Source organism: Bos grunniens, chromosome 12 (genome assembly GCF_055505025.1).
Source record: "Bos grunniens cultivar Pamir isolate PY7600 chromosome 12, Bosgru_T2T1.0, whole genome shotgun sequence".
Lineage (NCBI taxonomy): Eukaryota > Metazoa > Chordata > Mammalia > Artiodactyla > Bovidae > Bos > Bos grunniens.
In genome coordinates, this window is record NC_141176.1 from 30344608 (window position 1) to 30367916 (window position 23309).

The following is a 23309-nucleotide window of genomic DNA, read 5'->3' on the forward strand; positions in this document are numbered from 1 at the left end:
ATACTCACAGTTGACCATTGGTGACCTTCCAGGAGTGTGTGTGTGTGTGTGTGTGTGCGTGTAGATAGCATATTTTTTATTATCATCATTAAGGTTGAGGAAAACAGCGCCTAGTTATTCAACTGTAGCAGTATACCCACCCAAAACTCAACCACCAGCCTCAAACATATGTCTGCATTTTATTTTAGGAAAACATAAACTGGGTCACAAAATGTCTTCAGAAAGCAGGATAAGTCACGAAACACACAGAAGGGATCTGAATTTGCAAATGTGGGGCCTCGGCCTTGTTCAGAGGCTGAGGCTGATGTGAAAATTTCCTCTTCCAGGAAAAGCGAGGTTCACTCAAGCTGCAAAGCCCAGCAGGTCATTAGATTTACAGCCTCTTTTAAATGGCTTCTAGGTATCGATTAGCTGAGCACACCCACCCGGAATTCAGCAGAGACTCAAGGGATGAGAAGGAGAGGGGAGATGGTGGTAGTGACGGTCTTGATGTAGTTTTCAAAGTCACTTCCGAAAAGGGCGATGAAGAAATAGTTGAGTATCCCAGCGAGGGACATGGCAAATAGGAACAGGATAATGCGTTTCCCAAATATGTAACCAGGCGTGCTGGAAAGGAAGGAGAGAGAAAATTGGAGAAGAGCACAAGTGACGCCAATTTAACACGAAATATTATCGCTTTGAAATACATGGGGTTCAAAGGATACCTGGAGAAGGAAATGGAAACCCACTCCAGTATTCATGCCTGGAAAATCCCATGGACCGAGGAGCCTGGTGGGCTACAATCCATGGGGTCGTAAAGAGTCAGACACGACTGAGCGACTTGTGTGTGTGTGTGTGTGTGTGTGTGTGTGTGTGAAAGGATACCTCCTTTTACTCAAGAATGCTCCATTTACTTCATATGAAGGATGGACATGTCTTAGCTGCTGCTGCTGCTGCTAAGTTGCTTCAGTCGTGTTCGACTCTGTGCGACTCCATAGACGGCAGCCAACCAGGCTCCCTGGTCCCTGGGATTCTCCAGACAAGAACACTAGAGTGGGTGTCTTAGCTAGTATTAGTCATTGAATCTAGTTCAGAACCAAGCAAAAAGAGCCTTAAACCCATCACCATCAGGGCTCTGCTCTCTGGTTTCTCTGTGCCCTGGGAATGCCAGCTCCTGGATGGAGTGAAGGTGGTGGCTTCCGCTGGTAGCTGAGGTTCTGACCGGGCGTTAGGAACCCATGGATTCACGAAGACCCTCTCAGGAGTGCCTGTAAGAGCCATGCTGGCAGCTGTGTGTAATGTGGATTTTCAGTGCCTCTGTGTGGGAAGGGATGGTATACATGAACCAAGAAGCCTGTTGGATTCTAAGAGATGCTCTCGCATCCAAGGGCTCAGTCTCCTGAGGCTGCCTGGGAATAACTCAAGTTCCCACTAATGAGAGCTGGCCTCCAGGGCTGGAAGGCAAGCCCTTACATATGAAGTGAATCAAGGAAGGGAGACTTTTTGGTACTGGATGATTTCGTCTCCTTCTCTCACAGGCTCTAAATCCTGCACTGCTTGCACAGAGCACCCACTGGGGTCAGGAGGCATCTCTCCAGTGACACGTGACCACACCACTGTGTTCAGCAGCTGCCCTGGTTCCCCTCCTCTGTAGCATCCTTCTGTGATGGCTCTGGATGGTTAATTCCTGCAGCACTGGTGTGTTTTGAAAGTTCAGCCAAGTGGGACACCAAGTGAAAAGTGAAAGTGTTACTTGCTCAGTTGTGTTGTACTCTTTGCAACCCGATGGACTGTAGTTCACCAGGCAAGAATACTGGAGTGGGGTGCCATGCCCTTCTCCAGAGGATTCTTCCCGAACCAGGGATCGAACCCAGTTTTGCAGGAGGATTCTTTACTGTCTGAGCCACCAGGGAAGCCCCTTGGATCACCAAGGCTGTTAGTTGCTGAGGCTGTTAGTAAAGACCCCAGCAAGGGGACTCCTTGGCACTCAGGAGGGCTCCCCAAGAACAGCCAACTCATCTAAACAGGGGCCTTAAGGCTGCCAGGCCCTTGCTTGCTATAATCTAGAGGGTACAATGTGGTATCCATAGGTTCAATGTTAGAAATTTGTTATCTTATTGAAAGGGATCCCAAAGGTTCATGATGCAACTCCTAGTTTTCCTGTGTCAAGAGTTTGAAAATAGTTTCACAGCTGAGTATCAACCTCCTCACTCCTCACGGTGCTCCATGGACCAGCAGCACAGGACCTTGTTGGAAATGCAGATGCCCAGGTCCACTGGATCAGAACCCACACTGTGGACAAGCTCCCCCTGGGACTTGCAGGCACAGCAGGATCTGAGAGGCACCCCCAGTTGACAGCTCCCTGCTCCTTGGCCAGTGTGTTCCTCTCTCCTTGGTTTCCTGCTTACAGTCCTGCTCATGAAGTGACCCATTCTAGCTCTTTGTTAGGGAAAAAAGTGTGGTCCCCAAGAGAGCATTCTGAGCAGAACTGTGTGTGTGCCCTGCCCCCACATCCATATGGTGTAGGCCTAAACCCGTACCTTAGATGACTGCATTTAGAAAGAGGGTCTTTAAAGAGGTGATACTGGTAAAATGCGAACACTAGGTAGACCCTAACTCACTATAACCAGTGTTCTTATAAAAAGAGAAGGTCAGGGACGTCTCTGGTGGTCTAGTGGTTAAGACTCCATGCTTTCCAATGAAGGAAACTTGAAGCAAGGTGAAAAGACAGCCTTCAGAATGGGAGAAAATAATAGCAAATGAAGCAACTGACAAAGAATTAATTTCAAAAATATATAAGCAACTCCTGTAGCTCAGTTCCAGAAAAATAAGCGACCCAATCAAAAAATGGGCCAAAGCACTAGAAGACATTTCTCCAAAGAAGACATACAGATGATTAGCAAATACATGAAAAGATGCTCAACATCACTCATTATCAGAGAAATGCAAATCAAAACCACAATGAGGTACCATCTCACGCTGGTCAGAATGGCTGTTATCAAAAAGTCTACAAACAATAAATGCTGGAGAGGGTGTGGAGAAAAGGGAACCTTCTTACACTGTTGGTGGGAATACAAACTAGTACAGCCACTATGGAGAACAGTGTGGAGATTCCTTAAAAAACTGGAAATAGAACTGCCTTATGAACCAGCAATCCCACTGCTGAGCATACACACCAAGGAAACCAGAATTGAAAGAGACACATGTACCCCAATGTTCATCACAGCACTGTTTCTAATAGCCAGGATATGGAAGCAACCTAGATGTCCATCAGCAGATGAATGGATAAGAAAGCTGTGGTACATATACACAATGGAGTATTACTCAGCCATTAAAAAGAATACATTTGAATCAGTTCTAATGAGGTGGATGAAACTGGAGCCCATTATACAGAGTGAAGTAAGTCAGAAAGAAAAACACCAATACAGTGTATTAACACATATATATGGAATTTAGAAAGATGGTAATTTGATGACCCTATATGCGAGACAGCAAAAGAGACACAGATGCAAAGAATAGACTTTTGGACTCTGTGGGAGAAGGCAAGGGTAGGATGATTTGAGAGAATAGCATTGAAACATGTATATTATCATATGTGAAATAGATCACCAGTCTAGGTTCAATGCATGAGACAGGATGGTCAGGGCTGGTACACTGGGATGACCCAGAGAGATGGGATGGGGAGGGTGGTGGGAGAGGGGTTCAGGACGGGGAACACATGTACACCCATGGCCGATTCATATCAATGTATAGCAAAAACCACCACAATATTGTAAAGTAATTAGCCTCCAATTAAAATAAAAAAAAAAATAATAACAGAAAAAAAAAAAAAAGACTTCGTGCTTTCAATGCAGGGGGTGCAAGTTTGATCCCTGGTCAGGCGAGCTGGGATCTCACGCAGCCAATAAAAGTGATTTTATAATTTTTTTAAAGAGAAGGTTAGCAGGGTTTCCCTGGTAGCTCAGTGGTAAAGAATCCACCTGCAAGTGCAGGGGACATGGGTTTGATCCCTGATCTGGGAAGATGCCACATGCTGTGGAGTAACTAACCCTATGTGTCACAGCTATTCAAGCCCGTGCTCTAGAGCCCAGGAGCCACAGCTACTGAGCCCAAGCACCGCACCTACTGAAGCCCACACACCCTAGAGCTGAACTGAGCTCCAGAATAAGAAAAGTCACCGCAATGAGAAGCCCACGCACCACAGCTAGAGAGTAACCCCTGCTCCCACCTAGAGAAAAACCCGTGAAGCAACAAAGACTCAGCACAGCCAAAAATAAATAATACCTTTTAAAAAATGTTTTACAGAGAAGGTTACGACATAGACACACACAGTGGGAAGACCCTTGAGGACATAGGGAGAAGACGGCCAAGTACGAGCCAAGGAGAGAGACCTCAGGAAAGAACAACCCTGCCATTGTCTTGATTTTGGGCTGCCAGTCTCCAGAACGATAAGAAAAGACATATCTGTTATTTAAACACCCTGGTCTGCATGGAGCACTTTGTTCTTGCAGCCTCAAAGACAAATACGAGAATTACCTGCTAATGTTGGTAAAGAAGTGGAAAGAGAGTAAAGGAGTCTATTTTTTTTTTAAGCCAGAGAATAGAGGCTTCAGAGAAATTAAATTGTTAAAAGTCAAATATTGTAGTGAGTCAGATTTATCACATGAATGAGGCCACCATATGTTCATTACAGAAAGGAGGGGAAGTGATTTGTGAAGCTATTTCAGAACCTGTTCAAGATAAATCTGCGGTGAAGGATGAAACAGGAGTGCCTCCCGATGAAATAGTGGTGTTCTTGGTCTGGGCAGGATGTTTCTAAGGACTCGAGGTGTAGCGCCCTCAAGGAGGCGCTTCTCTGGGTCTTTAACTCTTCCCAGACATCTTCTCCAGGGATGTCACTGCCTTTGTTGCCGCTGAAGAGGGCTCTCTGATCACTTCTCGGCCTTTTGGCTAAGATCAAGTGAAGGAGGAGGCTCTCTGAACTGGGCGGCCTTATCCACCACAAAGTAAAAGTGAAGTTGCTCAGTTGTGTCTGACTCTTCTCAACCCATGGAATGCAGCCCACCAGGCTCCTCTGTCCGTGGGATTCTCCAGGCAAGAATACTGGAGTGGGTAGCCTTTCCCTTCTCCAGGGGATCTTCCCAACCCAGAGATTGAACCCAGGTCTCCCACACTGCAGGCAGATTCTTCACCAGCTGAGCCACAAGGGAAGCCCAAGAATCTGGGTAGCCTATCCCTTCTCCAGCAGATCTTCCCAATCCAGGAATCAAACAGGGGTGGGGGGAGGGCGCTATTGTGAGACATGGAGAGGGACAAGAAGTGGAATAGTTGGGTGGGCGCTGGGGCCAGCACGCGGGCAGCAGCCCTGGCAGCATCTTCCCCACCCTTGGAACCCATCGGCGATTCTGATTGCTCCAGAACTGGTGGCAAACTGTAACTCGAAACTTTCTTCTCTAAGTATCATCATTTACTTTACTAAAACCCAGCTTTCCCAACCCAGGTCTAAGGAGAGGACAGTCGTCGCCTACACTGCCTCTGTCCGCCACCGGCAGACGTGTCTGACCTTCTCAACGTTCTTTCCGCAGGTCCCTGATGTCTGTTACTCAAGAGAACTTATCACCAGGTGCAAGCTTTAGTTCTCCTTCCCCTAAGCAAACAATGGCATGCTTCACTCGCAGCAGGCTTTGGGAAGCCAGACAGGGGGATGTAATTCAAGGCCCAGATGCGGCAGGGTGGGAGTAGAGGCTGTGGTTTTGCAAGGCATGCTTTTAAAGCATCCTTTGGGAGCCCAGCACCACGTGGAGGAATTTTTTTTTTTAATGGAAAAACTAGTCAAGGCCCCTAGCTGTATTTCCAGAACCAGCAAAGTTCAGGGAGGAAAAAGGATGAGGGATTGAAGTCGCCCTCCCCTTCCAACCCCTCGTGGTCCCTCCCGGTCAGCGGAATATTGAATGACCACTCTTCCGGCTGGAAAGTGCCACTCCCTCCGTGGTTCTTACGCCGTCCCAGCGGCCTACCTCTGAGTTCTCTCCCCGAGGTAGCCGACAAAGTACTTCTGCCTCACGAACAGGTACATCAACCCAGCAAAGGCAGCAGGAACTAAGAGGAGAAAGGACAACACCCGTGTTAGTGTCCTAGACGCCAAAACTAAGTGAACCCAGTACTAATACAGCCAATAGGTGATCAGTGTTGGTCGCAAAATCGAGCAGAGGCCTCAGCTTCTGCCAGTCAGGGCTGAAGTTCAGCAAAGAGCCAGGGACAGGAAGCATCCTGAGAGCCTTAAGAATAGTCACGCTACCTCGTGTTGGCATCACAGTGTCGTTTCATACAAAGTCTTTTCATACCCGTCATCTAATCTGAATCCTTTTCACATGACTGGTACCATCTTTTTCTTTATTATGTATTTATTGTATTTTTGGCTGTGCCGGGTCTTCCTTGCTGTACCTGGACTTTCTCTAGTTACAGCGAGTGGGGATTCCTCTCCAGTTGCAGTGAATAGGCTTCTTATCGTGGTGGCTTCTCATGTTTCAGGCGCACGGGCTCAGTAATTGAGGCACACAGTCTTACTTGCCCTGCAGCGTGCTGGATCTTCCTGGAGCAGGGATAAAACCTGTGCCCCCTGCACTGGCAGGCTCATCCTTAGCCACTGAACCGCCAGGGAAGTCTTGGTATGGTCTTTTCTATTTCCAGATGTGGAAACATGGATTCCAGCAGTCAAGGGACTTGTGTAAGACTGTCAGCTGGTAGGTGCACGTACATGTGTGTGTGTGTAGGAGGAAAGCTAGACTTGCTCCCGAGCCCTGCCCTGAAGCTGGTCCTTACAAAGGACACCCTTCACCTGTGGACCTCCGGGAATCCTGATGCTCAACGTTTTCTGAACAACTGCTACGGTTTAGGAAAGATCTCCAGGGAAAGAAATGCCCTTTGCATTCCAACACTGTGAGGAATACACACAAGTTAAACAGCCCCATGGAGTCCTGAGCGCTTGGAGCCAAGAGTTGGAAACCCAGCCCCACCAGGACTGTTACAATCAGGAGCTAATGCTTAACTCATTCTATTAATACATTTGACAAAGGGCTGATTACACTTTTCCTACCTATCAGGAATTGCTATGAGGGTGAAACAGAAGTATGGATATAAAAGTTCTTCAAAATCCGCCCCCCCCCAGCATTATTCAAATACCAAATAAAGCGCATTAACTGAGCACTTATGTGTCAGGTAGTACTCCAGGCACTCTGGGTACTCGGGTCTCCAATCCTCTCTTCTCTGATGGTTCCAAAGTTGTGACAACTCACAGCTGTCTTGGACAAGGATTTTCCTGGTTGGTCCCTTCCAGATGGCTCTGAGCTAACTTATTGGCCCACCTTTCTGTCACCAGGAACTGAACCGAACATGAGCTGATAGAAATCAGGGTGCAAAGTGACTGAACTCACTGCCCGTATTTGGGGGTCGGTGCCTGCCCCTGGCGTGGACCTGAGCTGCTTGAAACACCAGGAGGAATGTCGTGCGTTCAAAACCAGGCTCTAAAATTCTCGGGTTTGAGCAGGTTCCCCTGAAGTTTGGGCTCCTGCTCTGTAATGTGGTGGGTTTAGGCTGGTGTTCCTTTCATCTGAAAAACTATCCAATCTACCATATTTATAGGAAATGACTATTACACCAAACAGGAGTGACTGACCGTTTTTCTCCTGGCAATGCCAACACTTGTTTTGGCAGAAAATGCTTACTTCCAGGCCCTGAAACCTTTTTCAACTCCCTTTATCCAACCAGAATAACTCCAGATTCATCTCTATCAAGTATCATCTAAGAAGACATAAAAGGAATCATAACTCCTACTCTAAGTGTAGTTTGGCTTCATTTTCCAGGTGATGCCAGACATGTTTCTTATTTAACTGAGGATAGAAAGTGGGAGATTAAGACACGTTTCCTGACAGACTTATGGATTACGTCGTGCTCCTGAAGTGGTTTATGCTCCCAGCCTTCACCTCTCTCCTCTCTCATTGCACCTGATTCTCTTCCTTCATGGCGTGTCTCACTCTTGGCAACGAACTTATCCATTCATTTATTTTCTGTGGTCCATCTGCTGTGTGCTTCGCCACTATCTCTGTCTTATTTACTGCTGTGTATCCAGGGAACAGGGCTTAGCACATAGTAGGTGTTCAGTGTATATTTTTATGGAAATGAATAAAGTAAGAGGACACATGTGAAAAACTCAGGATTTATCCTGAAACCCCTGGGAGTCCGTCCCGGCTGGTTACCCACCAGCTGAGCAACCTTGAATAAGTCACTTATCTCCCTGAATCAAAGGGTCCTCAGAAGTAACAACAGGGGGCAACAGTGTCCACTTTACCTACTTTATTGCGTGAGTGACCACAATAAGGATGAAATCATCTCTCACAGGACACTGGCAGCCTTTTCTCTCGCACGGCTGGGCCACAGCGTGGAAGCCGGCCAGGTCACACCAGACCTTCAGCAGACACAAGGCCAGTCTCCAAAGGGGGCCAAAAATACCACTCGGTTTCCACTTAATTTTAAATCAGTTCTGGGAATCCAACTTGCTGAAGTCAAGACTGTGGGCTGCTGGAGACCAGGGAGGCTGGAGACCTCGACCCATGCCGGAAGGAGGAGCACCATGCAGAAGGCAATGAGCAGTCAGCCAGATGATGGTCGCCCAGAACAGACACCTCACGTTCTCATTCAGAATGCCCTTGTGTCTGAGCTCATGCTGCTTAAGGCTTCTGAGTCACATTTAGCCTGAAACCACCCTTGTCAGCGCAGCCGCTCTCAGCCAGCCACCGGGGAGCCAGCATTAGCGATGCATTGCCGCCGGGCCCCGCGCCGGCACCCCGCCCGCTGGCTCACAACCTCCAGAGGGTCTCACCTCTCCAGAGCTTTGCAGACTGGAGCTTGAGGGCAGACAAAGTCTTTTCAACAAAAATGCCTACACTCGCACCTCTTGGTGACACACATTTTGGAGCGAGCACACACAAGGAGAAAAGCCCAGGTTACCTTGGCTGCAGAGAAGCCCGGCGCTCCAGAGCATGACGAGGAAGGTGGGGTAGGCATCCACACAGTTCTGGCTGCAGAATAAATAAACAAGGGGAAAAAATCAGAGGATGCAGTTTAGTCTGAAAATTACCTGAAACCCCAAATAATAATCACTGTCTTGCAAGCCAGGCTTCCCAGGTGGCCCTAGTGGTAAAGAACCCGCCTACCATGCAAGAGACATAAGAGATGCGGGTTCAATCCCTGGGTCAGGAAGATCCCCGGCAGGAGGGCATGGCAACCCACTCTGGTATTCTTGCCTGGAGCCTAGCAGACATGGACAGAAGAGCCTGGCAGGCTGTAGTTCATAGGGTCACACACAGTCAGACACGACAGGTGACTTGGCACACACACGCTCACGTCTCACAAGGCATGGACTCCATTCATAATTCCTCTCACCTCCAGAAACAGACAGCAGGTAGAGCAGACACAAGCTTGGAATCCATCTACTCCCTTCCCCGGTGAAGCCATTTCTTGATGGATTCTCCTTGGCAGGGGTCCTGCTCCCAGCTATGCCAAAGCACTTCTTAGAATTGAAAAGTGAGTGACCCGGACATCAGGGCTGGGTGGCAGTCAGGATGGGGTCAAGAGAGGGACCCGACCAAGTAGGCCCCTCCAAGTAGACCTTCAGGTCAGACACACAAGTCAGCTGAGACACGTGGGCCAAGCTGAGGAAGGACAGGTTAGCCCCCACATTACAGGAGCCAGGATGGATTCGGCAAAGGTGGTGCTCAGGGAGTTATCCTGCTGATGGCTTTGTCAGGGCGCAGCCCTGGCCCCTGCGCCAGGGTCTGACACCCCTGGTCTCCTTTACGCTCACGGCAATCCTGCCAGTACACGCAGTAACTGCACGGTTTCCTGTGGCTTCTGAGACAAGTAGCCACAAACTCAGAGGGTTAGGACAAATGTATTATCTGCAGGTCAGAAGTCTGAAGTCAGTCTCGATGGACCAAAATGAAGATGTCAGCATTGCTACATCCCTTCTGGAGATGCACTGCTTCTGTCTCTTTGCCTTTCCCAACTTCTAGAGGCCACCTGTGTTCCTTAGCTCAGCGCCCCATCCAACCTGAAAGCCAGCCATGGTTGATTACATCTTTGCAACCCCAGCTCTTCTGCCTTCTTCTTGAACTTCTGAAGGACCTTTGCAATGACATTGGTTCCACCCAGATAACCCCGAATAGTCTCTTTATTTAAACTCAACTACTTAGCAACCTTAACTCCCCTTGCCATGTAACATAACCTATTCACGTGTTCCTGGGATCAGGATGTGAACATCTTTGGGGGTCATTCTTCTGCCTACCACAATGTTCTCATGTGTCAGATGAGAAACTGAATCTTGGAGAAGCTGAAGATAACTTACCCAGGGTCACCCAGCTACAGAGTAGCAAAGCCAGGACTTAATACGACTCTAAAACCAGGACTGTTACCTCTTCAACCCTACAGGCACACCTTGGAGATAGCATGGGTTGAGCTCCGGACCACCACAATGAAGCAAACACCGCAGTAACACAACTCACAGGAATGTTCTGGTTTCCCAGTGCACATAAAAGTTACGTTTATGCTACACTGCAGCCCATTAAGTGCGCCATAGCATGATCTCTAAAACACAAGGTACATGTCTTAATGACAAATATTTTATTGCTAAAAAATGCTATCCATCATCTGACGATGTAGGGCTGCCACAAATTTTCAGCTGGTGAAAAACACAGTATCTGTGAAGTATGATAAAACGAGGTATGCCTGCACTCAATTAAATAGTGAGTGTGCTCTTGAAAAGCTTCAGTTGAGATCAGGACAATCTCTCCGGACATCCATGGAGACACAGCATAATAAGACCCAGAAGGATGAACAGGGAAAGGGCGATGCAACAAAGCGGGAGGGGCACAGGATGAGGACTGGTCCCCAACCTGACATTAACCAGCTGTTCGTCATTGGCAAAGCAATTTCTCTGGACTTGGATTCCTTACTAGTAAAACCAAGAGACGAATAATGAATAACTCTGAGATCCACTTAAGCTCCAACAGTCGATGGTCTAATGTACTGGTTCTCAAGGTGTGGTCCCTGGATCAGCTGTATCAGAATCACCAGGGACCTTCTTAAAAATGTAAATGTTAATGCCTTCCTTGGACCTACAGAATTAAAAATTCTGGGGGCTGCCCAGTAAGATTTTAAAGAGTCCTCCAGGTGATTCTGACGCACACTCAAGTTTGAGAACCAGTGGTCTAAGGTAATTCAAACTACAGAGGTAAACTCAAAGATGCAATTTTCTTCAGACTTACCTGGCAGTTCAGTGGTTAAAACTCTGCGCTTCCAATACAAGGGTTGCAGATTCAACCCCTGGTCAGTGAACTAAGATCCCACATGCTGTGCAGTGCAGCCCAAAAGGTATTAAAAAAATATAATCTTCAAAATACATTTGGCCTTTTATCCAAATTCCTTTCTTAGAATCTTCCTCTGGCAGCTTCTTGATGTGCGTCTCATGATTTTTCTCCTAAATATCAACCTTCAAATTGATAGGGGCTCGCAATTCAGTTGGTACCACTGAGAACCCTAGAATGACCAGCCTTTGGTCTGTCCCTTACAGAGCCCCCAGGGAGGTTGGGCTGTGTCCCTGGCCACGGGGGCCTTCATGTCTTTCTGATGGTCACAAATTCTTTACTGGAGAAGTTGACAAGTAGAAAAGATAAGAAACCAATGTATCCTGTCCTGGGATATGGGCGTGGGGGAACCAACAAAGCCTGCTGACTCACTAGGTACTCTGGACACCCAGAACTTCCACCGCTTATGAACACAGTAATAATTCCAAAGGACAGGAGCCCCTTAAAGATCTACCATTTGGGGTGAAGCACTTAGTGAATAAGAGCCTCTTGATTAGGGTGAAAGAGGAGAGTGAAAAAGTTGGCTTAAAGTTTAACATTCAAAAAAACAAAAATCATGGCATCTGGTTCCATCACTTCATGGCAAATAGATGGGGAAAAAGTGGGAATAGTGGCAGATTGTATTTTCTTGAGCACCAAAATCACTGTGGAAGATGACTGCAGCTGTGAAATTAAAAGATGCTTGCTGCTTGGAAGAAAAGCTATGACAAACCTAGACAGTGTATTAAAAAGTAGAGACATCACTTTGCCAAAAAAGGTCTATCTAGTCAAACCTATGGCTTTTCCAGTAGTCATGTATGGATGTGAGTTGGACCATAAAGAAGGCTGAGCACTGAAGAATTGATGTTTATGAACTGCGGTGCTAGAGAAGACTCTTGAAAGTCCCTTGGACAGCAAGAAAATAAAACCAGTCAATTCTAAAGGAAATCAACACTGAATATTCATTGGAAGGTCTGATGTTGAAGCTGAAGCTCCAATACTTTGGCCACATGATGAAAAGAGCCAATTCACTGGAAAAGATCCCAAGGCTGGGAAAGAGTGAGGGCAAGAGGAGAAAGGGACAACAGAGGATGAAATGGTTGGATGGCATCGCAGACTCAATGGACATGAGTTTGAACAAACTCCAGGAGATAGTTAAAGAAAAGTCTGGTGTGCTGCAGTCTACAGGGTCACAAAGAATTGGACACAACTTAGAATGTGTGCATGTAACTGAATCACTTTGCTGTATGCTTGAAACTAACACAACATTGTAAATCAACTCTATTTCAATAAGACTTTAAATTAATTAATTAATGAAGCATATATCATTAATAACAGTAATAGGATCAATACCAATCAATAGAACCAATGTAGATGGATCACGTTCAAATCACTGGACAAGTCCACGCTACTTAGAAGTGACCCTAGGGTGAGAGGAGCAGGGGAGAAGAAACCTTAGGGTGTCATTTACTAAAATGCATTTTTGTGAGACACCAAACCTTTGATATGCTTTTTTTTTTTTAAGGAGGGTTTTCTGTAGTTCAATAAGACCTCCCCTTCTTGGAGAACCAAGCATCACAGTGTCTCTTAGCACTTTAAAGGGTCTCAAAAGTCTTGCTGTGGGGCACCTGTTTCCCTGTCACACCTGTTAACAGCCCACAAACTTGTAACCTATGGGACCCATTTTGGAAAATTACACACCTCCAGAGACCCATCTTTTCTCCACAGTCTGTGCTCACCAGCACCCCTAGGGAAGAATCTTAGGTCCCTTAACTGAGACTTTTCTCCAAAACTCAAACTTTGACTGCTCTGCCTGCACTCATCAGCTGGGAACAGAGCTTCAGCCTATGTGTTAGACACAAGATAAGACAGTCAAGGTCCTTTTCTCTCTCAAAATCAGGCTCAGCTCTGCCCTCAAGGGAGATAGGTGGTAGGGCAGCCAATTAACCGAACTCCATTCTGAACTAACGGCATAACCTAGCTGGGATGTCTTGTTTATCGACAGCCCCCGAATCTTGAACGGTCTGTATCAGTCCACAGCCAAATTTCATGCTGAAAAACATGCATTAGTCTTTTCAGTCCATCAGCATCATTTATTCTTTATGCTATCTTCCGTTTCTATGGTCTCTAAACATTCATGATCCCACAGTCCATCAACCAAGACTTTTGATGGTATAAGCCTATGACAGGTACATTTATGTACAAATTATACACACACATGCCTCTCAATCTGTATATTAAAACTGAGTAAAGCTTAGTTTCCTATAGATAGCAACAGTAAATACATGTTCTCTTCTTCTTGCATCCCCATGGCTCATCACACACCCCTTTTGGGTGCTTTTGGAGGCCCCTGGGGAAGCTCTCATTGGGGATGACTTTCTTCCTGGTAGCTTCCTGGTGGAGGCACTCAGATCGGAGGCCCTAGGGGTGGCCAGTGGACAGTAACAACTGCTGCATTATCTCCAAAGCCTTCCACAACCCACCTCAGGCACATACAGGGTACTGCAAGCTGGCCAGGGAGGAAGTGGTCTTTGTAACAGAACCATGGCAGTGTCTGGATGACCTTTATCTTACAGAAAATTCTCCTCCACCCCTGCCAACCTCTCCACAGCTCACTGTCCTCCCCTCGGTCTCCTTCACCTCTCTTGAAGGGTAAATAGCAAAGTCAGGACCCTCAGGCAGCACTGATTGCCCACCACTCTCCTCTAGCATCTTCTGATCTCAGGGACTGCACGCCATTGCAGAACTTCCAAACTGTCTTTCAAATGACAGCACAGCTACCCCCATAGGGCACTTCCACAATCTGGAGGCTGGCCATGGGGACCAGGTGTCAGTGCGGTGGCTTTGTCTTCTTCTTCTTTTTTTAATTTATTTTTATTTATTTGGTTGCTCCGGGTCTTAGTTGCAGCATGTGGGATCTAGCTCCCTGACCAGGGACCAAACCCGGGCCCCTTGTATTGAGAGCGCTGAGTCTTAACCACCAGGGCAGTCCCATGGCTGCTTCTGAGAAGGAGAGCTGGTTCACTCCTGGAAGAAAAGGCAAAAACCAGGCGGCCTGGCCTGCTGTGGCTCTTCCTCATTGCTGGCAAGATGGAAGCTTAACTTCCCACCTGGCACAGAGAAATTCCCCTGCCCCCACTTCTCCAATACTGACCAGCTGTGTTCATAAGAGCACAGTGCTGCTGGTGAGAATGCAGTGATCTGGGTGGGAAGAAGCTTCCCATTCCAGTCTGTCTGTAGAACACGATTCCTGGTTTTTGGATTCCATTTTGAAGGAGGTTCTGTCACCATCCCCAGTGGAGCATCCTGTCTTTGCTCCTCTCTGCCGGCCCCTACACAGAGCACAGAAGTAGTGGGGGTGCCCCACACACGGTCCCCACCTCCTATAAATGTAAACATCTTACATGGTTTAAAGCCGCACCTTTTGACTTCTCCCTACCCTTCTAGAACTTTCCTTGTGTGGCCCTAAGCCCTGTTTTAGAAGGCTGTCTGGGGAATATCAAAGTCACCTCCAAGCCGAGACTGAAGGCCAGCTCCCTGGCGGCTTGGGGCTACAGCTGCCCTTCCTAACAAGCCTCCAGTCACAGGCATGGAGAAGCCCACCACAGGCTGATGCCTGAACCCTTTGTCTAAATGCATTTGACAGAGAGGAAAAATGAGTGTTTGAATAACACCGTTCAGATTTGCATCCCAAATAGCATCCCTCCTCCTTCCCTGAGTTTTTCAGGTGTTTTCTAGCAACTTTTCCCTGCAGAAGTAAAGAAGGAGAGGTATAAAAGCAAGTACGTAGTCCCCTCATGCTCTCTGTCCTGGTCACTCCAGGAGACCAGGCTTAAGTGTCCGCGGGGCAGCAGGCAGCTGCCTGCCAGTCCTGCCTGTTGCTTCTGATGCCAGCTGGTGAGTAATGGCTGGTTTGCACGGTGGCACCTCAGGACTAACCCCCCAGGAAATTGGTCAACTCCGTGACCGAATGACTGGCTGAGAGGTTTCCTGACCAGGCAGGAGCTGTAGGTCTACTCCCCCACCCCCAACACCTCTGCTTCCTCTCTTCAAACACCAGCACCTGCTAAGATGATGAAAAGTACCCCCAAAGTCTCCCAGGTGAAGTTCAAGCTTCCCTGGAACCCACCCCCCACCCCTGCCACACCCCAGCCTCCAGAAGGTTGTCTCAGGCCCACTCTGGGTCAAAGAGCAGTGTCAGAGTTTGGACTCACTTGGCAGTGTAGACCCGCTCAAAGGCCAGCGTCCCAGTCCTCTGGAAGCTCCGCCCATTGTGGGTCTTGCTTTCGTGCTCCACCTTGTGGGCAAAGAACCCTGCCAGAAGGAAAGGTTTGGATTTATAATGAGAACGTATCCCGAGCCTGGTATCTTAATATTTTTCCTGGAACATTAAATGTTTCCTTCTCTCAACCTCTAAACAGCCCTAATTGTCCTCCATCAAATGTCACTGAGCACAAAGGTATTCAGCAGCTACTGCTGCCACTAAGTCGCTGCAGTCATGTCCGACTCTGTGTGACCCCAGAGACGGCAGCCCACCAGGCTCCCCTGTCCCTGGGATTCTCCAGGCATGAACACTGGAGTGGGTTGCCATTTCCTTCTCCAGTGCATGAAAGTGAAAAGTCAAAGTGAAGTCGCTCAATCGTGTCTGACTCCTAGAGACCCCATGGACTGCAGCCTACCAGGCTCCTCCGCCCATGGGATTTTCCAGGCAAGAGTACTAGAGTGGGGTGCCATTGCCTTCTCCGATTCAGCAGCTACTCTCAACTAACTGCTACACTTGGTATTGGTGAGGCAATTGTGAGCAAGACACACCCCCAGCTTTCAAGGAGGCTACCACCAGAAGAAATAGACAACCGAGTAAAGAAAGGCCTACAGAGAGACGCGTGCTGAGACTGAGAACTTGGAGCCATCGAGGGTCAAAGAGGGGTAAAAATTCAGTGTTTGGGTCACAGAAGGACTCCTAGAGGGAGTGACGTGTAAGATAAAACCTGAAGGACAAGCAGATGGAGGGGGCTGGAGACAGCTGAGAAGACCACTTCACTCTATCGGAATGGAATATGCAGAGGTCCAGCAGCAAGACCCTCTGGGGTTAGTACATCCAGTTGACTGGGAGATGGTGGGTGGGGGGTGGTAATGGGGAGTATTAACCTGGTAGAATTGGAGAAGGTAATGGCAACCCACTCCAGTACTTTTGCCTGGAAAATCCCATGGACGGAGGAGCCTGGTAGGATGCAGTCCATGGGGTTGCTAAGAGTCGGGCACGACTGAGCAACTTCACTCTCACTTTTCACTTTCATGCATTGGAGAAGGAAATGGCAACCCACTCCAGTGTTCTTGTCTGGAGAATCCCAGGGACAGAGGAGCCTAGTGGGCTGCTGTCTATGGGGTCGCACAGAGTCGGACACGACTGAAGCGACTTAGCAGAAGCAGAATTACAAATGAGGCCGAAGAGAGGCAGGCAGTGAATTGCTCTTTCAATGCCATTTCTCTGTTATCACTCGCCGTGTGCCAGACACTCAGCTTGTATCAGAGAACAAAACACACACACAGAGCCTTGGCCTCAGGAGCTTATGTTCCAGCGAGGATACAAGGAGAGGAGACAGACCATACACAGTAAACAATATGCAAGAATTAAAATCACACGGTGTGCCGAGCTGTGGACAAAAGCGAAGGCGGAGCAGGGCAGGGGCCTCCGGGGGTGCTGGTCAGGGTGGCCAGGAGGAGCCTCAAGGAAAAAGTGGTAAGTGAGCCAAGGCTGAGCAGATGGTGGCAGGGATGTAGCCCTCAGACCAGCAGCGTGACCATGACCTTGAGGAGAGCCACATTAGAACTTCTGAATTTATTGCCATCTTGAGGAAACATGGAGTTACAGACAGGTGTAAGCTGATGAATGGCTTCGCCAGAAAGCCACTCTGTCTTAGCGTGGTGAGGGTGTACAGGGGTGAGACCCAGGACAGGGGGAAAGACAGCAGGGAGCTGGTGAGGGTGATGGCTGTGGGATGCAGAGATGCTGGGGAGACAGAGTCTGTCTTGTCTACAGGCTGGATGATGGGGAGGGGGGGAACACAGTCTCTCCTTCCCTCTCACTCTTTCCCCCTTTCTCTTACTCTCTCTCCCATCCCTCCTATTTTATTCCTTTCCTCCTATTTCAAGAGTGAAAAAAGGAAAAAGGGTGCCAGTCAGGTATCTCACTCACAGGATTTCTTTTTATCAGCTTCACATTAGCCTCCTCGAAAAGACCTGAAAAGGATGCCTCATCCATTGTGTCCGTGGATAAAAGCCTCCGTGATTTGCTTTTTGGTGAAAGCACATTCCTCCCCTAGGGCTGTGCCCACACCGGGCAGAGCTGCAGGGCTGGCTTCATTATGGCACTCTGGTGGACGCTGGACCCATGCTCTGTGAAGCACATCTCCATGCTGTTGACAAGGGCACTGTGGCTCAGAGAGGTTAAATAACCTTCTCCGTCCCTCCACTGGGGAGCAGGGGGCTGCTGGGACTCGAGTCCAGCTGGGCATGCGAGAGTGTGTTCATCCTCTTATTATCACATGGAAGCTCACTGCAGGGACTCCATCAGCAATGTGGGGTCTGAGTAGCCAACTGTCTGCTCTGGCTGTCTCTTCTCCCCAGAGAATACAGTGGAAATTCTGATCACTGTCTTTCCAGAACCCAAGGTGATGCTCGTGCCTCTGAACACATAAGCAGGGACAGTATTAAGAAAGTCCAAGGTTACTTCTGCAACCAGCTGCACGGCAGGGCCCTCCTTCTCTCAGCCTGTCTCTCTTCTTCCTCTCCTTGCCCAAGAACAGCTCCTTCCTCTTTTTTAAGTCTTAGTCCTCCACCTGCGACCTTGACCGTGCTTTGGCCAGCCTCTCGGGGTCTTGCTTCATCGATGTTTGCCCTACTTTGTAAATCTTCAGTCTCTGTTTTTCTCCTAATCTTTACCCTTGAAACATGCTCAAATCTCTCCTAACCTCAAAACAAAACAAAAACAAGCCTGCCTTTCTCCTGAACCCCCACTAGGGTCTACCTCTCTTTCCTTCCAAGCTAAACTTGAAAGAGTTGTCCACTCCTCCAAATACTGACACTCCATACTCCATATCCTTGACCATGTTACAGAAACTATGCTTACAGAGAGCATTCACACACTGCTCTTGGCTGGCTGCTAACATCAGGCCAAACCAGAGGGACGGAGAGAGACCAGAGGGAGAAGGCTGCAAACGGTCACCAAGAAACTACCTCATGCTGGCCTCTGCCAGCGACTCAAGGATCATCTCAGGCAACACCTTCAGCCACCACACGTGGACAGGATTAGAACCCCACCTCTCTGTTGAGGAAACTGCAGGTCAGAGAAGGTGAATAACTTTCTCAGGATCACAGAAAAAGATTCTGAGATTTTCATTTAGTATGAGTCAGCCCTGTGAGACACAAGAATAGCTCACACCTCCATCATTTGAACAGAACTGGTGTCTGGATTTCGGGAACAGATTTCTTGCATGAAAAACACCCACCTGCATCTTAGAAAGAAGATGGCAAGTTGGTGGTGGGTGGGGTGGGAAGGAGTAATCTGATGACTAGGGACTCTGGAAACCAAGTCGGCTGAGAAATGATATGTTGAATCAGGGATATTACAGGTGACTTTGGAAACACAGAAGCTGCAGACACAGTCTAAGCTTTTCCAAAGAACAGACGCACCAGTGGATAGAAATTAGAGGGCATCAGGCTTCAGTTCAATGTAACAGAGAACTTCCTGAGCAGTGAGTGTTTGAATGAGTGAATCCAAGACAACACACATTGTGTAAACACGTTTTGAAGTAGCTTTGAATCCCAGTTTCACCACTACTGACTCTGGAATCTCCAACTAACTCTCTAAGCTCTCTAAGCTCCACTTAGTTATTCTGTGAAATAAGAGTAATAATAGTAAAATATTTCATAGGGTGCGGGGATTCAATGAGCTCATGTTATGACCAGCAGGAAGCACCGTACATGACACAAAGCAAATTCTCAACACACTTGACTACGGGAAGAGTGGGCCCAGTGTGTTGTGAGCTCTCCGTCCTGGGAGTGTTCAGCAGGGGCTGTTGAGGATGCGGTCTAGACTTCTGCTGTCACTATTCACAAGGTCTCCAAGTACAAGGCCCTGGGTCCCTCCCCTCAGCTCACTCTCTTCCCCTCCATCCTAATTAGTTTGGCTTCCCGTGGGAATCATCTTCTCCAAAGCCATGTTTCCCAGGTTTGCTTCATGTCAAAGCTGCTGGCACCCTGGCTGAGAAGTGGGAGGCCCTCTGGATGCTACGCAGAGGAAATGCATCTGTCTACACGACCTGGGAAACCAGGCTTTGGTACTTGTGGTCCAGGTCGCTCAGACTTTAAATGTGGTCTGCGTTCCCAAACGTGCATTATGCTGGATCAAGCTGGGGGGGGGCCTTGGGTTCAACCATCTTGATGACTCCTGAGCGTTTGGGAGGCAGAGGAGGAAGTTCACTGGGCCGGTGGGCTCTGCCTTTCCCCTTGGGAACTGGGAGCCAGAGCACGCCCCCCTCACCCTCATACTGTCACAGACGCAGGGGCCGAAACTCCTTGTCTTGGGACAAACCCGAAGTACACAGTGCCTGGCAACAGCATGTAAATCATTCCTAAAGCTAACAGGAAGGGTTTCAAATGTAACTGGGGTGGGGGCAGAGTTTTTGCATATTTTCTGCACTTAATACCGTAGGTAGACCTTTGACTGCAACCTCGAGGTTAATTAGAATTGCAAAGAGAGGTTCTAGACCTTGGTTGGACCTTTGTGCTTGCCTAAAAGCTCAAGGTTAAAACAAGTAGAGGTGTTATCTCCCGAGTCACTTGAATTTCTCTCGTTCCCCTGCACCAGCACATTGAACAGAGTTAAAAGGTGGTCTCAGCATGACCAGCAAGCCTTGATCTGTACTTCAGAGACTGATCCTGAGCCTCTGAAGGGCGCCAAGGACTCCTTCTGTGGCTTCAAAACTGCCCCAACCTTTGCAAAATCACTCTGTCCACACAGTGCCCTTGCTGGTCACAGGGCCGGGGATGGGGAGGAACAGAGGCTGTGACATGGGCGCCGTGCTGTCCACACTGCCACAAACAAGCCCAATCGACAATGTGTCCAGGATGAAAAGTCTCCAGCCCAAAGCAAGAGCTGGTTCACTCTCGACTCCCTCCCCCCAGGAAGCGTCATCAGCTCACGGGACCATATCACAAGGCCATCGGGTCCCGTTGTCACCTATCCAAGATGACCAGCCGAAAGACTGTGGTTAGAGCTCAGACATGTGGCCATCTGTCCTCTCTCCTCCCCACGACCTAATCTCATCTGCCAAAAATGATTAGAAACCTCATCACCTCAAGTCTGCTCAGGGTTCCCTGCGCTTCTACAGAAAAGCCCAGGACTCATCAGACACTCCAGGGCCAGGTCCCGGGGCATCTCGGGGGAGGGATAGAGACTCTGTTCTCACGGGGAGAACCACACGGCGTCCCTCTACTCAGCTCTGGACCGGGGGCCAGAAGCTCAGGGTGGATGCAAACCTCTGCATGGGCGGCTGAGGGAACCCTGGCTCCCATCCCCTGTCACCGATCTTGACGGCTATCAGGGAGGGCCGGAGGGGGCACCCGAACGACCAGCACCCATGCAACTGCCCTACAGGGACTCGAGGTTTCACAGCAGGCTTCCTGCTTCCTGCCACCCATCTTCTCCTGCTACCCTCCCGCTTCCTGGGGGCAGAAACCTGGTTTCCCTGTTTGCTGCTGCATCCCCATGGATGCGGGACCCTTCCTAGACCAGGCAGAGTCCCCGTTGGGAGTATGCAGGTTGAATGAATGATCCTTTGGAGATTTACAGAGACTAAGAGAGCCCCAGCATGGCACCCGCATGAAACAGCAGTGGCTTGGGGACATGGCAGCCTCACCCAGAGCCACTCGTGCCCTATCAGAGCTGCAGCTCTGTTGTGTGACACTTACTATGAAAATGTTCAGGTCAGAAAGCTGCCAAGTATTGTTCCACAGAGGAAACAGACTTGGAGTATGCAAAGTTGGTCTCTCTGGCGCCGGGAGGCCATGGGGAGCCTCACTCTGTGCCCAGAAGGCTCATCACCAACCTAAGGCCACACTCAAGCTGGGGGAAAATATCAGGATATCCCAAATTGAATGAATACCCACATTTCCAAATGGCAACACACTCCAGTGTTCTTGTCTGGAGAATCCCAGGGATGGCGGAGCCTGGTGGGCTGCCGTCTATGGGGTCGCACAGAGTCGGACACGACTGAAGTGACTTAGCAGCAACAGTATATGAACACTCAGAAATTACCGTTAAGTTACAGAGTAAGTCTTCCCCTTTTTTTCTCTGTCTTCATAAACTGTAAATCCCAAAGATACCAGCCATGCTGATAAAAAGAGTCTGAGACAGTCCTAACTTAGGAATTTAAAGAGAAATTCCTCCCTGTCCTGCCTTTCTCAGTTCTAGGTCCCTTGCTTGGGTTAAGTGACACCAGGGTTAATGGAAATCCCCTGGAGAAGGGATAATCTACCCACTCCAGTACTCTTAGGCTTCCCTGGTGGCTCAGATGGTAAAGAATCCGCCTTTAATGCAGGAGAACTGGTTTCGATCCCTGGAGGAGGGCATGGCAATCCACTTCAGTGTTCTTGCCTGGAGAATCCCATGGACAGAGCAGCCTGGTGGGCTACAGTCTATGGGGTCGCAGAGAGTCAGACACGACTGAGCGAAAGCACAGCACGGGGTTAATGGAAAGGCAACCCTCAAACAAGGAAATCCTTCTGACCCTCTCTCCCCTATGTAAGTACATGATGTCTACCAAAGAATGCTTCAAAAATCACACATTGCTAAAGAAAAGGAAGTATTGCAAAGAACATATTTCATCAAAAGAAATAAAAAAGCAATACAGAGGTAAAATAATGAAAAAGTGAAGTCCCCCCTCACACTGGCCAGATTTATTTTTTTTTAGCGTACAGATAACAGGTAACTCCTACTGTGCTGAAGTCAGCCTGCTGCATGGGGTATAACCCTGTATCTGGGTGAACATATATCTGATTGTCGCTTTCAGGCTTCCTGCCCTCCAACTGGCCACAGTAATTAATAGTTAAACTGCTGATTGCAAACACTTCAGTGATAGTTTCTATACAACCAACTTGCTGCTCCAGCTCTACAGACGTGATTAATCATCCCCATTAAAGCAAAAGAAAGATGGGGAGAAGGAAAACTCCCAGTTCACACAGAAGTCCACGCATCCCTGTACAGTCAAATAAAGACACAAATACAGATAAGAAAAAAATGTACACACATATACACACACAAACATACAAGTGTGTAAGCCTGACTCTCAAACACTGAGACACCAAGCAGACCCCAAGGGAGGGGCCTCCCTTACCATTCTGGACCACACTGATGAGGGTAACAATGGCCAGCAGGACGATATTGCCCACGGCTTCTTGGTCCATGGTTGTTTCGGGTTCCTAGCAGGACCGCTCAGCTCCCTGGCACCCCAAGCCCGCACTGTGCAGGAAGGGGAAGTGGGAGCCGGACTCTGCCTTTCATCATTAGAATTTCCGAAGGTCCCAGCACAATTACAGGCCTTCTTCTGCTTCCTTTTTTTTTTTAAAAACTAGCCACCGAAGTGCCCCGGGCTCAGCCTCTCCTGTCAGAAGAAGCAGGGCTCAGGAGTAGAGAAGGAAGGGAATAAAAAGTGAAACTTGTTTTTTATTCATGGAGCACCTAAAGGTCTGTGTCCAGGGTACCATCTTTCTTTCTTTCTTTCTTTGAATTCCTAGGAAAATAAATACTTGACACATGACAGAGCCCAGAGTAGCAGCCTCCTAAGCCCTGGATGAATGAATGAACGAATGAAGAAATGATGATGTTTCTATGGGAAACAAGCAACAAGAGAATGACAACTAAACCAAGGG

General features: G+C 48.4%; 1 protein-coding gene across 3 annotated transcripts; it reads right to left on the reverse strand.

Annotated features, from left to right (window-relative positions):
- Positions 1 to 160: 160 nt before the first annotated feature.
- ALOX5AP (arachidonate 5-lipoxygenase activating protein) lies at positions 161 to 22940 on the reverse strand. 3 transcript variants are annotated; one of them, XM_086329529.1, is made up of 5 exons: positions 22775 to 22940; positions 15593 to 15692; positions 8986 to 9056; positions 5997 to 6078; positions 161 to 606 (listed from the first exon to the last, which is right to left on the reverse strand). In XM_086329529.1, the coding sequence occupies exons 1-5, from the start codon at positions 22842 to 22844 to the stop codon at positions 444 to 446; spliced, it is 486 nt and encodes a 161-aa protein (XP_086185655.1). In that variant the 5' UTR covers positions 22845 to 22940; the 3' UTR covers positions 161 to 443. The 3 variants fall into 3 exon arrangements, with proteins under 3 accessions (XP_086185655.1, XP_086185657.1, XP_086185656.1); XM_086329531.1 differs by lacking the exon at positions 22775 to 22940 and adding an exon at positions 17575 to 18171; XM_086329530.1 differs by lacking the exons at positions 15593 to 15692; positions 22775 to 22940 and adding an exon at positions 9421 to 10184.
- Positions 22941 to 23309: the final 369 nt, after the last annotated feature.

Bases quoted from the DNA above. Each gene is read 5' to 3' on its own strand.
- ALOX5AP (XM_086329529.1), bottom strand. From the start codon at position 22,844: ATGGACCAAGAAGCCGTGGGCAATATCGTCCTGCTGGCCATTGTTACC. The intron at 6,079-8,985 runs GTAACCTGGGCT...TTCTCCTCTTAG, and splicing joins CGGGCTTCTCTGCAGCCAAG to TTCCTGCTGCCTTTGCTGGG. The intron at 607-5,996 runs GTAGGCCGCTGG...CTTCCTTTCCAG, and splicing joins CTCGGGGAGAGAACTCAGAG to CACGCCTGGTTACATATTTG.